A 12,112-nucleotide genomic window follows, 5' to 3' on the forward strand; every position below is an offset into this window, starting at 1 on the left:
CAGAAAGAGAGTTTGATATAAGGCAACATATGAGAGCAGAGTGGGTTCATTGAGTGGTTTTTTCTCATGTGATTCGACAGGGCCTATAGATTACATAAATAAGAGGACACAACAATGACGCGATGCATGACTCATCCAGGATCTGTCACATTTTCAGCACCTTTGTCCTCCCTTCCCCTACGCACCAGCAGCCGCGAACTTACTCTCTGTGATCTTCTGCAAGCCCAGAACATCCTCCGGAGTGATCACCGTCCTCCCCTGCAGCTCATCCTCCGTGGTCACCGGGACCCCCACCTCGGTGGAGTTGCAGCCTTTTTTCACTCTCATCGCCGCCGTTTGCTTCGGGCTGCCGTTGCCGGTGCTGTCCTTGCCGCCGTCGGTACCTCCGGTTGTTCTGGCAGGATTAGCGCTTGATGGGTCCTGGCTGCTGCCTCTGCTGGTACAAGAATAGCTCATTCTCCGCTCCTCCCTCCCTCACCTCACCAGGGTTTCCAAGATCTACTAAACAGTTACCTCCCCCCTAACCGAAGGCTGCAGAGTTGCTGTTTGTTATCCGGTGCTTAAATTAAATCCGTCTTTATGATCCAGCAGTTTAACATCAGCTGTCGGGTTGCATGTAAGCGGCACCCCGGTTCTCCTCCTGCGCTGCGCGGACTGCGGGCTCCCTCTGTTACGCTTCTCTGCACCGCTGCTCCGTGAGGCGATGTTGTTGGCGATGGGTTGTGTCAGGTGCAAGTAGACGTCTGAGAGAAATTACAAAAAGAGGCGGCAGATGGTTGAGGCCGTTAAGAAGGAGGAGGAGGAGGAGGAGGGGTGGGATGCTCAGCAGCGCAGAAAGCGGCTGGTGGATCTGCGCACAGTCTGCGGTGCAAGCCACCAGTGCGCACAGCAATAAACAACTCTTTGTGTCTGAGCTCTTCTAAACATTTGCATTGCGTGGGTGGTTTTGGTCCTGAGGGCTGAAGGAAAAATAGAGACCTCTCCAGTAAACCACAAAAAAACACAATGCGCCTTTTTGACAAAAACTATCAATAAGAAATAAATCTGGTGGATAATTAAAGTTCTGAGGCGCAGTTTTCACACTCTTTGAAAACTGAAGGGATCCACTTATTTAGTGATCTGATGATGGCATTGGCACTGGAAGAGGGGGGTCCCCCTGCCCCTTCGTAATGTCTCTTACCACTACAATAAGATTACATAAAATGAACATATATCTAAATTTTGGGTGATTTTGAATGAGAGTATTGAAAATATGTATGTATTTATGTATCCGGTGAGAGAAGAATATCACCCTCACTATATGTTTAAGCCCCAAATTATTTATACCTTGGGCAAATATAACTTTAAACTGATCTTTTAATTTTATCAATATTATTTTATCAGTATTACAGCTTTTGAGTGGTCCTGCCAGTGTCCTGACTTGAATTTGAGAGAGAATCTGTGGAAGGAAATACAAATTAGGGTGATGGCAAGGAGGCCTTATAAAGTCAAAGACTTGGAGTTCATCACCAAAGACAAATCATCAAATTTACTGGTGGAAACATGCAAAAAGCTGGTCCGCAGTTTTTAGAACGGTTTGACTGCTGTAATGCCAATTAAGTTATTTTTGTATTATTTCCTTTAGTGTCATTTTCCATCAAACGTTTTGGCTAAATGTAAAAACAAATCTATATCTGCCAGGGGTCAGAATAAATTTGGGCTAAACTGTATATGGGCAGGAACATAACGGGCCAAACATATAGCCTTGGTTCATACTGCAGGCAAAAGTGTCCTAAATCTGACTTCTTTACTCATATTACAATATTTGCCTTTTTCTACAACAGTCTGAACAGCAGACATGAGATACAATTTTTCAAATGTAGGGCCAGACTTTTATATGTTGTCCTAAGTACATGTTAGTCTTTTTCTTTCAAAGCAAACCTCAATCTGAAGAGCCATATCGCATTTCATACATCTTTAATGTCAGTGTTTAACATAGACACACAATTTGGTGCTGGGGGAGGCTGGGAAGTGGCAATTGACGAAACATGCATTGCACACCTTCACCATTGTTTGGTGTGCAATGCATGTGTTTCATCTCTTTATGCTACTAACATGTACGTCAAGCTAATCACATCGACATGCTATTTCCAGTTGATAGAGCCAGTCTTTGAAATAAAAGTTGCTCACTTCAAGTCAACATAGTGTTCACACTGAAGTCTAATTGCAGTCACATTAAAATTATGTGAACAACCATGATCCCAAAGGCCCTTCTCACATTTGCCAGATAACACCTTGAGACTTTTATTAAAATTTTCTGTGGACCGACAAGACCAAAGTGGAAGCTGTTGAAAGCTGTTTTTCTTGTTACATCAGGCATAAAACTATCATTTCAGACAAAGATCATACAGACAGTCAAACATGGTTGTAGTAATTTGATGGTATGGGGCTGCTTTGCTCCTTCTTGACCTGGTAAGACTCTGGTGCAGGCAACACAAATAAATGGTTTAACTGGTTTGTTGAAAATGTGCAAGGAGATGATTCTTTTGGGTTCTGGCAAGTAGTTATTGCTTCCGTCTTCATAAAAAGGTCGAAATGGATTAACTGAAAAAGAGGTAATCCTACTGTTGATTATGTGGGAGGAAGCACAGGAGGAGGTGAACAAACGCACCGAGGCTGAGGTTGACAGGCGGCAGTGAATAGTATCTTGGCATTGATAGCTATCTGATTCATTCTGTCCAGGGGTGGAGAGCAGTGGAGCGATCGGCGAAGGAGGGAGGACAGGCAGATGAGTGAAAGGATGGCTGCAGGATGATCCGAATAAAACCCATGGAGATATCCGAGGAGCAATGAGGAGATTAGCAATAGGGGATCCAGAGAGAATCGTTTCTGATGAGTAGCAAGACAGCAAGGAACTGGAACGAGAGAGCCTGGGAGCAAGTATTGAAGGATAAACGATAGAAAGAGAGGACAAAATGGTTAAACCTGGCACAAGGAGACAACAAAACAGAAAAGGAAGACCTGATCATCTGCCTCATGGTAGACAGCTCCAAACACACACCAACCTGCTCACAGCTCTGTGGATATGAACAAAATGACCGAGTCAAAGTCTGGAGTCTAATGAAGACACTGTCTGCTGAGTTGTCCGAGCACCTGATATGAGGAGGGCGGCCAGAGGAACAGACATGAGATTCACGGACAGGATCTTTAGAGGATTTCTATAACATTCAAAGGAACAAGGAAGCAGACCACTGACATGTAGGAACCTGAGCATGAAACTGGTTTCTGTGAAAAGGAGGACAAATTGGATTAACGTCAGAACTTGAGGAAAGGAACAACACAAGAAGAGATGGGCCTGATTACAACTCTTGTGGGCAAAGCAATCTTGCATCTGCCTCAGGGAGTCTGCTCCTCTTTATGCTCCTCCTGATTGGTCCCGATGTGCTGCAGCTGCAGGATCACACCTGCCACTCACACCCTGCAAGGAAGAGTTAAGGAGACCTGCACGCAGCTCTGTGTATGTAACATTTGCTGCCAGTGATGTCTTACTTTCAGAAATTAAATTCATGAGACATATACTGTGAGGACCAAGGTGTCCCAATTTGAACCTCTACTGTAAATATATATGCCCATCACATTAGTGCTGCAGAATCTGATGCTTCAGTTCATAGATTGCGTTCGGATCTGTTCTTTTTAAAGACCACAGGAAATGATTCACATCACTTTCACACTTATTAATATGCTGAATGACCTCTGCTACCTTAAGAGAAGCCACTTGCGTCAGAATAGCAATTTACCATCCCGGCATTGATCTTTTGGACCAGCTTCATAAGAGGGTGGGATCTCTTCTAGCTGCATATTGTGTAAAAATACAAAAAACATCAAATGTCACACAAGGCATGACTTTGCAAGTTATCAAGATGCTGTTTCATTAGATCACACAGGCATTTGGTGTTTCTGTGTAAATGTTGTTCACGTTTCTGTTCTCTTAACTAGAATTCTAGTAAAGAATAATTATTATTATTCTAGTAAAGCATCTGAAAGAGTGAAACCTAAAGAAATAGCAAAACAGGATCTTTTAAACAGCATTCTCAATCAACTGACAAACTACTGGTATGTGTTCATCTTCACAACTTGTGCTTTGAGCTATTAGTATATCGTTTCCAAGGGATATATATTTTTTAATTATTACAAAAAAGAAAAAGAGAAGAATTAAGAAAAATATTTTCTGAATCAGTACATCATGCTGAAAACTTTCCCTGTCGTTTTCTGGAGCTGATAATTTAGCCCCATTCACCATTTTGTAGTTTCTGTACAGTGCTAAAACATTTTCGTTTCTTTTCTTGTAGTAACAAGGTCCCGTGTTCAGATTCTTTCTGCATGAGGTTTGTGTGTTCTGTGTTGCCCTGTGATGGACTGGTGACCTGTCCTAGGTGTACCTCACCAATCACTCAATGACCTAGACCAGGGGTCATAATCTGGCATATTTCATTAAAGTCAACTGATTGTAACAAGGATCAGAACCACAATCTGGAGCCCAAATGTTAAGTAAAATACCAGACTGTCTTGTGTTTTGTTTCTTAATTATCTGTGTGGTAAGCTAGTGAGCAGATGAAGACTGTAAAACTCTTGTTATTCATTTGCCCTAAAGTGACAAACGATTAAAAAGCTAATATTAATAAAAGCTTATAACTCTATTTCTGACTGATTAACAAATGTTTTCTTGCTCATTTATTCTTGTTTGAATAACTCCTCAGATCATGGGAAGATCTGGGGGGTTTCAACCCTGTTTTTTGTGTGCTTGTTTAACCCTAATCACTAACGTGAGGCCTACCTCTGGAGACCTCAGTCACACATATCAGCTCTGCTGTGGCAGCGGGGCGATGATAATAGCGATGTCAAATCAACTGTAACTGAAGTCAGCCACTTAAAACAGCGGAGTCAGAGAGTAAGCAAAGGCTTTAGGTCCACAAGGAGCTGCACTCTGTATGACTGGAAAGGCGCTATATAAGTTCAGTCCGTTTACCATTGAACACGTAAAGAGCCTAGTTAAGACAGGGTGTGTCTCTGACAGCCTCTTTAGTTTCAAAGCCAACCAAAACCACCTGTAGAATCATTCACCTAAGATAAGCAAATTATTTTCAGGCCTAAAGGAAACAAAACAAAGTTTTGATGAACCTCATGCTTTGTTTTTTTATTTTTTATTTTATAGCATGCTTTATGCATACCTGTTAATTATGGGTGCAAAATATTTTAATGTGTTGGCTCACTTTTCAAAGAAGGTACCAAAGTTTTGTGATGCAGAGGTGAGGGATTTCAGCTATATGGTCACTGTGGGCTCTTCACATGGGCCTGCTGAGTCTGCTCGTCCCTTTGTCACGCATGAGCTGCTGCTATCATCAGCAGAAACACACAGACGCACATACACACATACATACATATACGCATGTCCTGTCTCACACTTCGACCCAGATAAATTCACTTCGATTTCACAAACAGCTCTCATTTTGACATAAACTGTAAGAATACATGACATGCACTCCTCTCGCTCATTGTGTGCCCGACCCATTCAGAGCATTTCATGGACCTGCAAGTAAACAGGCATATTCACACACACAGGCAGAGACGGGGAGTCTAGACAATGTGCTGACCTCAGGAAACCATTCCTAAATGTTTACTGTTCAGGGCAGGAAGAAGAGGGTGAATGCTCAGTTTTAAACCTACTAACTGCTTATTCTGCTTACACTGGTGTAATAGGACTAACTAGAGAAAATAAATTCAGCTATTGATGTTATTTTAGAAATAAAAACATTGAAAAGGAGAATTTTGTGGAGTTTTTTGTCTGATTTATTTTATGAAATCAATAAAGGAAGATAAATTAATGTAACCTGTTGCAGGCTGCTATTTGATGGTGTGGCTGTCAAAGTGCTACCAAACCTACCAGTTTGGCCTTTCACATTGTCCCACTGCCCTCGCTAACCTTCACTGGCAATTATTCAGTTGCACACATTTTCCAGAAATAGCAACAAACAATTAAATTCATAAATCAGGGGAAAAATATCACATTCACATCTATTTCTGACAAGCTAGTTTCCCAAGACCTCATGATTTGTCTGCCTACTTCTTTGCAGTGTGGTAAGCTTTCCAACCTAAGTCCCAGTATTGCCACAGATTTTATATTTCAAAGCCACTGGTAAAGTCTCTGAGCTTGTTTATCCATGAAAACATGTGGCTGCTTTAGGAATAAATAATGCAAGAAAATGTGGAGACAAGACAAGGGAAATCTGATTTTAAATAACTTTAAACAGTACAATTTGATGAAGAATAAAAAGTTTATTTGTAATAAAACAATCTGTTTATTTGTTTGATGAAGGTTGTGCTTCATACAGACCTTATGTACAGTGAAATGCAAAAGTAGTCACACCCTTTGAATTTTTCTATATTTTTGTCACCTTTGAACCACAAAATGTATTTCATTAGTATTTAATTGGATAAACCAGGGCTCTGTAAACTTTGCAACAGAGCAAAATAAAACTAAATACTAAATAAAACTCAACTGCAAAAAGTTAGATGACCTTTTGAAAAAAAGACAACTTCAAATTTTTTATGAATATTTACTATAAGAAGTATGTTGTCATTTTTAAAGAACCAGCCTTTTATTTCTATTTTCAACCTTTAAAGTAAGGAAAAACACAAAACTATTGCAAAAAGAGGACCAATACATTTTCTTCAATGGGATGTTGATCTTTGTGGATAATTTTTCAAAGAAAGCACATCATTTCTAACCTAATGACAAAAAAATCTAAAAATATTACTGGTACTTTTATTGTCATTTTGTTGTTGAAATCCAATGCAGTTATTCCCTGAAACAACAGAAACACTGCTAACACTGTTATTATATCTTTATAAACATTTGCTGGTTCTTTATCATTTTAACCAAAGTTATTAAAAGTCATTTCAGAAGGTCCAAATAGCCAAACAAATTACACATGTTTTTAAACTCTTAAAAGCGTGGCATGCATTTCAGTTCAGCACCGTTAAGTGTAAACTTTCCAGAGCCACCTTTTGCTGCAGTTACAGCTGCAAGTCCTTTGGGACATGTCTCTACCAACTTTGTACATCTAGAAACTAAAATTTCTTCCAATTCGTTTTTGCAAAATAGATCAAGCTCAGTCAGTCACTTTCACTGGGTCATTGTAACACATGCCTATGCTTTGATCCAAATCATTCCACTGCCTGGCTGTATGCTTAGGATTGTTGTCCTCCTGGATGGTGAACATCCTCCCCAATCTCCAGTTCTCTGTAACCTCTAACAGTTTTTGTTCCAAGATTGTCCTGTATTTAGCTCCACCGATCTTCCTATCAACTGTTACCAGCTTCCCTGCCGAAGAAAAACATTCCCACAGCATGAGTGGGGTCCTACAAATGTGTCCTAGATCTTCCATCTAGGACACATTTGTAAAGTGCACAACCAATGGGTGACCTTTTAACAAAGTCTCCAACCTGAGCTGTGGATCTCTTCCAGAGTTACCATGGGCCTCCCTGTTGCTTCTCTGTTTAATGCTCTCTCGGCCAAGCCTGTCAGTTTAGGTGGGCAGCCATGTCCTGGCAGGTTTGTGGTTGCGCCATACTTTTTCCTTTTCACTGCATGGATTGAACAGTGCCCAGTAAGATGTTCACTAATGTCCGGTTGGGCTGTTTGTTCACTAATAACCTCTGAAAAACCTCTGAGGCCTTCATAGAACAAGTGGACACTTACTAAATTGAATGAAATTATACACCAAACCATTTAGATTTTTTTTTTGTGAACATTTTGAAAATAATTTGTCTTCTACTTCACAGTTGTACTCTACTCAGTGTTGGTGGATACCACATAAAATACCAATAAAATACATCAAAGTTTCTGGTATTGTAACAAAAATACTTTTGTACGTGAAATGTAAATGTAATGTAATGTAAATGTAATGCAAATGATTCATCAAATTTGACTGAGGATCAGTGTGTGGTGGTTAACGTTTTAATTAAAAATACTACAAATAGGCTTATCATGTCTATATATATATCCCCTCCGAATTTCATTTCAAACATGTTGTAGGGGTAGCTGATCATTTCTAAAATTCTTTTCATGAATCCTGGAGTCAGAATTTTCAAATTTACTTTCTGAAAACTGTTTTAACACTGATAATAAATCCTATTGTAAAAACTGCCCTCTGTTTCGTTTTTTCTCCACCTAACGTATAGATTTACCACATAACGCAGTATAGCCTTGTGCCCTCTTTGTGTATGCATGAATCAAAGTGTGTCTGTGCGTTAACCCCTCTGTGGCCCTCACAACAAAACAAAGCAAAATGCTGACAGGAGCCCAGGCGTGCCTAGTGCCTGGCCCCTGTAACCCGTGGGTGTATATATACCCCCATACACACTGAAACTACAGATTGTTCAGTGGAACCCCACACCACACAGCTCATCGGTTTGGGTAGGTCATAGTAGCTAAAAAGGTTAACAATGCAAAACATTTAAAATATCTGTTGACATTATGTGCATTCAATGTAATTTATCAACCAGAAATGCAGGGGTGTAGCTAACTGGAGTTAGAACAATGTGGCTTATCTGTACTGAAAATAGGTTTTCATTTAAAACAGGAGGTTAAACAAAGAATAAAAAGAAGCAGGTGCTGGAGAACAGAAAATATACTTATGTTTACAAACCCAATACAGATATTTGTAAGACCAAGACTGTGAGCCTCTTATGCCATCACCATCCTGACTGCTGATGTATTTTCCTGACAGGTACAGCTGAAGAAAAGGACATAATGGCTCTGACAAACCCTATGCCCATGGGCCCTTGGAAGGTAGACTTCACGCTACATTTCCCACCAGCAGTTTCAATCGCTCGATTTTGTTGTGACATCTTGTGTATCTGTTTGTTCTTCTTAGATCACCGTCTATGATCAGGAGTATTTCCAAGGCAGGCGCATGGAGTTCACTGCCTGCTGCCAGAACATTATGGAGTGTGGGATGGAGAACATCCGCTCCCTGAAGGTGGAGTGTGGGGCGTACGTATCCAATGATCTTCCATTTGCTGTCCTTTTTTCATTTATAGCTAAAAAGAGTATGCTCATTATATTTCATCGGTGTTTGACACAGCTGGGTGGGCTACGAGCACTCCAGCTTCTGTGGCCAGCAGTTTGTGCTGGAGAAAGGTGATTATCCTCGCTTCGAGGCCTACAGTGGCAGCAACTCCTATCGCATTGAGAGGATGATTTCCTTCAGGCCCATCTGCTGTGCTGTAGGTTCAAGAAATCGTTTAATTAAAACCTTAAGAATCCCCCAGCGCCAACTGAAGCTGCAATGAACGTCCTTCTCCTCTGTTCTGTGCAGAACCACAAGGAGTCCCGTATGACCATCTTTGAGATGGAGAACATGATGGGTCGTCAGTTTGAGCTGTGTGATGATTACCCCTCTCTGCAGGGCATGGGCTGGATGAACAATGAGGTCGGATCCATGCAGATCCACTGTGGAGCGTGAGTTCTTCTTCCTGCTGTTCAATCCACGGTAGATAGATAGATAGATAGATAGATAGATAGATAGATAGATAGATAGATAGATAGATAGATAGATAGATAGATAGATAGATAGATAGATAGATAGATAGATAGATAGATAGATAGATAGATAGATAGATAGATAGATAGATAGATAGATAGATAGATAGATAGATAGATAGATAGATAGATAGATAGATAGATAGATAGATAGATAGATAGATAGATAGATAGATAGATAGATAGATAGATAGATAGATAGATAGATAGATAGATAGATAGATAGATAGATAGATAGATAGATAGATAGATAGATAGATAGATAGATAGATAGATAGATAGATAGATAGATAGATAGATAGATAGATAGATAGATAGATAGATAGATAGATAGATAGATAGATAGATAGATAGATAGATAGATAGATAGCATTGCTGACATTGCTTTTATTATGCATTTGATGCTGTCGCTTGCTATATTAGATCACCAGTGAGCCAGTCTGCCATGGAATTTTTTATTCATGCTGGACAGTACTGCCATAGGAGTACTTTAACTCTAATTTACAGTATTTGCCACTCACGTGCAGAACTGCTACAGCATGACACATTGATAGTATTCCTGAATCTCATGCAACGCTATGCAAATGCTATGTCTACGCTGATGAAGATTTAATTTTCAATTTAGTTATTTACAAAAGTGAGATTCATGAAACGTTTCACATACATGTGTTAGATTTGAGACTGAATACGTTTTCATCTGTTGTCACTAGGTTGATGTTAGACACAAAAACAAACATAAAAGCAGTACCTGAAAACAATAATACACGCAGAATTACTCTAACATACCATTATGAACACCTCATTACTCATTGCCCATTACAAAGTACATTATGCCTGTCAGTATTACAAATACTAGAAGTTATAAAGTGCAGAACATGATGTTTTTAGTTATTCATTTCCAGATTAGAAAGCATTCCTAATCTTGCTTTAACAAAGTTTTCAAGTTTTTCTTAAATGCAGACAGAATTAAACTGTTCCTGACAAAAGATGATAAACCTTTCCACAATAAACTGTCCCCAAAGGATAGTTTTTGAAGGAGATGTGTTTTCTTAAATGCACTTTACAGTCACCTTTGGGAACGGTTCTTGTGATACATGTTGTAGAACTACCAGTTGTTTTTATTTTAACTTATTGGCCTAATGGTGGTGGCCATTAAGTCAAACATTAGAGGCATTCAGCCTTAACTCCTGATGGTGGATGCTTGAAACCTAAATATGAAACTGACAACGTGACCTACTTTCTGATTATTTCAGCAAAAAATTGCCCAACGTGGGACCACTGATTATTATTTCACCATTGTTTACATAGAAATGGTAGGTCATTGATATAGATGCTAAAAGATGTTTTAAATTGACCCTGGTGGCCCTGTGATTGTGGACATCCCAACAAAAAAGAAAATTCACTTTGTGAAACTTGTAATATCATGTTTTGGTCTTTTCTTGCAGATTTGTGTGCTATCAGTACCCTGGATACCGTGGCCACCAGTACATCATGGAGTGTGACTGCCGCGGAGGAGAGTACAAATGTTACCGTGAGTTTGGCTCCCACGCCCAGACACCCCAGATCCAGTCCATCAGAAGGATCCAGCACTGAGAAGGAAGAGGATTTCCTTCACGCCTCCTTTTTTCCTCCCTTTTCCTTTCTTTCCCCCACACATTTCCATCCCTTCTTTTCATCTTCCTGTCCCAAAACCTTCAACTCCCCCAGCTCTGCTAATCCGGCCGGTCAAAGCAGGACCTGGGACTGAACTTCAGGTGCTTGCTGACGTCAGTGGTTTCCTGCACATTTGCTTTTTTTGTTTTAAAAGAAGCAACAAAAATAAAGGAAAGTTATCACACAGACAGGTATTAGGAATGACAGATTTGAAAATAAAATTGAATTAATCCAAAGGAATGGATGCTCCAGCTTGATGATGAAAACATTTCGAAGTTTATTGCTCTTTTCCTTCTCCTCCGCGGATGGCCTCATTGTCACCACCACTGTCCTCTAAACCCTAACAACCACCAGTCTTGGAGCTGATGTGATATCAATTACTGCCTGTTTTTAAGATGATAAATAAAGAAAATGAGCAAAGAAACAGAGAGAATTATCATAATGATGTTTTGTATCTTGTTTCCTTCTCTGTGATGGTTTTCTGACACTGGTTTAATGAACAACTATAGCATTTATTTAGGGAATCCCTTATGCATAAACTTAAACTACCAATGTGAACTACTGCCTTTAAAACCCTCAAAACTCATATTTAAGCCATCACAATCAATGTGTTTCTCATAAATAATGTGTGTTTTGTAAAGACATAAACAATCACTGAACCAAGCAAATTTTGGGTTTTTCCAAACTTTAAATTTCCTCCTTGGGGGGGAAGAATACTACACTATCAAAATTCCTCCAGATTTTACTTTTTGAAGGGTAAACTGCTTGAGCGTTTGTTCACTAAATCTGAAAGCCTTTCAAGAGCATTAACAAGATTAACCAAACTGTTTTGTATATGATATTAGGATTTCTGTCGGAGAAAATAGAATGAGTAAA

General features: G+C 39.7%; 2 protein-coding genes and 1 long non-coding RNA gene across 3 annotated transcripts in view; 2 read left to right on the forward strand and 1 right to left on the reverse strand.

The window, feature by feature from the left end:
* The window catches only part of unc119b (unc-119 homolog b (C. elegans)), a 27,643-nt gene extending 25,611 nt beyond the window's left edge, over window positions 1-2,032 (reverse strand). The window contains exon 1 of the mRNA XM_047379827.1: window positions 204-2,032. Coding sequence (XP_047235783.1) covers window positions 204-456 — 253 coding nt within the window. The 5' untranslated portion in view covers window positions 457-2,032. The remainder of the gene's footprint in view (window positions 1-203) is intronic.
* Window positions 303-4,676, forward strand: LOC124876817. Its single transcript, XR_007040379.1, has 2 exons — window positions 303-439; window positions 2,722-4,676. It is a non-coding gene; the product is annotated as an uncharacterized LOC124876817 (long non-coding RNA).
* A 3,693-nt stretch (window positions 4,677-8,369) lies between these two features.
* LOC124876540 (beta-crystallin A1-like) lies at window positions 8,370-11,660 on the forward strand. The gene is made up of 6 exons (XM_047379424.1): window positions 8,370-8,455; window positions 8,769-8,830; window positions 8,916-9,034; window positions 9,126-9,267; window positions 9,360-9,502; window positions 11,029-11,660. The coding sequence occupies exons 2-6, from the start codon at window positions 8,792-8,794 to the stop codon at window positions 11,174-11,176; spliced, it is 591 nt and encodes a 196-aa protein (XP_047235380.1). The 5' UTR covers window positions 8,370-8,455; window positions 8,769-8,791; the 3' UTR covers window positions 11,177-11,660.
* The last annotated feature ends 452 nt before the right edge of the window (window positions 11,661-12,112 follow it).

The sequence above is a fragment of the Girardinichthys multiradiatus genome, chromosome 11, assembly GCF_021462225.1.
Source record: "Girardinichthys multiradiatus isolate DD_20200921_A chromosome 11, DD_fGirMul_XY1, whole genome shotgun sequence".
Lineage (NCBI taxonomy): Eukaryota > Metazoa > Chordata > Actinopteri > Cyprinodontiformes > Goodeidae > Girardinichthys > Girardinichthys multiradiatus.

Excerpts from the sequence above, each read along its gene's own strand:
- LOC124876540 (XM_047379424.1), top strand. The coding sequence starts at position 8,792 with ATGGCTCTGACAAACCCTATGCCCATGGGCCCTTGGAAG. Across the intron at positions 9,268-9,359 it reads TCAGGCCCATCTGCTGTGCT|AACCACAAGGAGTCCCGTAT; the intron begins GTAGGTTCAAGA and ends TGTTCTGTGCAG. Across the intron at positions 9,503-11,028 it reads ATGCAGATCCACTGTGGAGC|ATTTGTGTGCTATCAGTACC; the intron begins GTGAGTTCTTCT and ends CTTTTCTTGCAG.